The 2,065-nt window shown below is 64.2% G+C and overlaps 1 protein-coding gene across 1 annotated transcript; it reads right to left on the reverse strand.

Moving 5' to 3' along the window:
• On the reverse strand, window positions 1-1,794 carry LOC9268427 (UDP-glycosyltransferase 89B2). Its single transcript, XM_015786470.3, has one exon. The coding sequence runs from the start codon at window positions 1,637-1,639 to the stop codon at window positions 191-193; it is 1,449 nt and encodes a 482-aa protein (XP_015641956.1). The 5' UTR covers window positions 1,640-1,794; the 3' UTR covers window positions 1-190.
• Between the last annotated feature and the right edge of the window lie 271 nt (window positions 1,795-2,065).

Here is a 2,065-nt window from a genome sequence, read left to right on the forward strand (position 1 = left end):
GACTCAAAGTAGACTTATTTCCATATTGACCTCAACATAATTCACTTTTGGGCACATTTCAGCAAGTATTTTTATCGGTCCATTATTTCCAACAAAATTTAAGTCCAAACCCACGAAATTTAGTTGCAGAAAAGAATGGAAAAGTCCAAGAGAATCCACGTCGCATCAAAGCCATTGCCACAGACTTCTACTATCCCCCGAGCTCGCGCAGCTCCCGCGCCAGCTCGTCCACCTCCCGCCACGAGCTCCCGCCTTCCCGCGTCGCCGCCGCAGCCTCCCCGGCGAGCTCCTTCACCCGCGCGCCCACCTCGCTCCACTCGCTAGCCGCCGCCGCCGCCGCAGAGGTCGCCTCGAACACGCGCGCCACCTCGTCGGCGCTCGGCGGCACCGCGATGCCGCCCCAGGAGACCGGCACGGCGGCGCGGTGCTCGTCGACGAGCAGCCGCGCGTTCACGAACTGGTCGGCCGTCATCGGCCACGTCAGCATGGCCACCCCGGCGGCCACCGCCTCCAGCACGGAGTTCCACCCGCAGTGGGTCACGAACCGTCCCACCGCCCGGTGCCGCAGCACGGGCACCTGCGGCGTCCACCCGCGGATCACCTTGCCCCTGCCGCCCGCCGCCGCGCGCTCCTCGAACCCCTCCGGGAGCGCCGCCGCCGCGTGCGACCCGGCGGCCCAGACGAACGCCGTACCCGTCCGCTCCAGCGCCGCCGCCAGCGCCGCCGCGTGAGGCGGCTGCAGGACCGCCATGCTCCCGAAGCTGACGTACACGACGGCGCCGTCGGCGAACTGGTTGAGCCAGGCGCAGAGGTCCGACGCGGCCACGGCGGTCTCGCCGCCGCGGTTGCCGGACGCGTCGGGCTCCGGCGCCAGCGGCCCGACGGCGCGCACGCGCATGAAGCCCAGGTCGGCGAGAGGCCTCTCGAGGTACCGCCCCTCGAGCTGCCGGAAGGTGTTCGACACGATGCAGGAGCTCCCCATGTTCGAGAGGAAGTTGTTCTTGACACCCTCGGACACCTCGTCGCCGGCCTTGTAGAACCGGTAAAGCAAGGACAGCTGCCTCCACGGATACGACGGAGAGCCCGGGATATCGGGGAAGCTCACCGGGCACTCGTCGTCGTGCTCGTCCTCGCGCTTGGGCATCAGGCGGAACATAGAGTGGAGCACGGCGGTGCCGTACACGGCGGACGAAGAGAACACGACGCGCGGCACGCCGAGCTCGTCCGCGAGCGCCTGCGTCCACCCGCAGAAGAAGTCGGATAGCACGGCGACGACGCGGTCGGGGGTGTCGGCCCTGGCGCGCGCCCACGTCCCCAGCGGGCCGCGCAGCCCCGCGAACGCGACGATGAGCTTGGCGAACAGCGCCGGCCCGGACCCCTTGGCGTTCTCCACGCCGGCGGGGAGAGCCGGGTGCGACGGGAACGGCAGGGTGAGCGCGGACACGGCGCCCTGGTGCGTGGCGGCGAGGAGTGGCACGAGCAGCGGCGCCGTGGCCGGCGTGCAGACGACGGTGAGGCGGAGCCCCCTGGAGGCGAGGAGGCCGGCGAGGTCGAGGAGCGGGATGAGGTGGCCCTGCGCCGGGAACGGCACGACCAGGACGTGCGCCGCGGCGGCACCGCCGTTGGCCGCCGGCGCCATGGCGGGCGCGGTTGGTGGCTACTGCTCTCTCGCTCTAGTCTGCCGCGTGGTAGCAAGTGACGCTCGTTTGCAAGTAGCATGTGCACAGGGATGTAGAAAACCACTGGGCGAGGGCTGCAAGATGCAGGTAGTGGACTAGTGGTGCAGATGACAAGTTGAGCTAGAATTTTGCTCTATAGGCTCCAAAATTGACCATCCTTATTTTCGTGTGGCACCCACAATATAAGTCGATAACCCAATATATACCAAATTAAGGAAGAGTAAAAAATACATCTGACTCATCTGGTAGTGTGAAAAGACACTCATTAACAGAAGGGACTGAATAAAGTGTAGAATATACTCACTCCGTCACAAAATATAATCACTTTTAAAATGGTTCTAAGTCAAACATTTTCGACTTTGACCATTAATAGTAAAAAGTTAAAA

Source organism: Oryza sativa, chromosome 6, assembly GCF_034140825.1.
Source record: "Oryza sativa Japonica Group chromosome 6, ASM3414082v1".
NCBI classification, from domain to species: domain Eukaryota; kingdom Viridiplantae; phylum Streptophyta; class Magnoliopsida; order Poales; family Poaceae; genus Oryza; species Oryza sativa.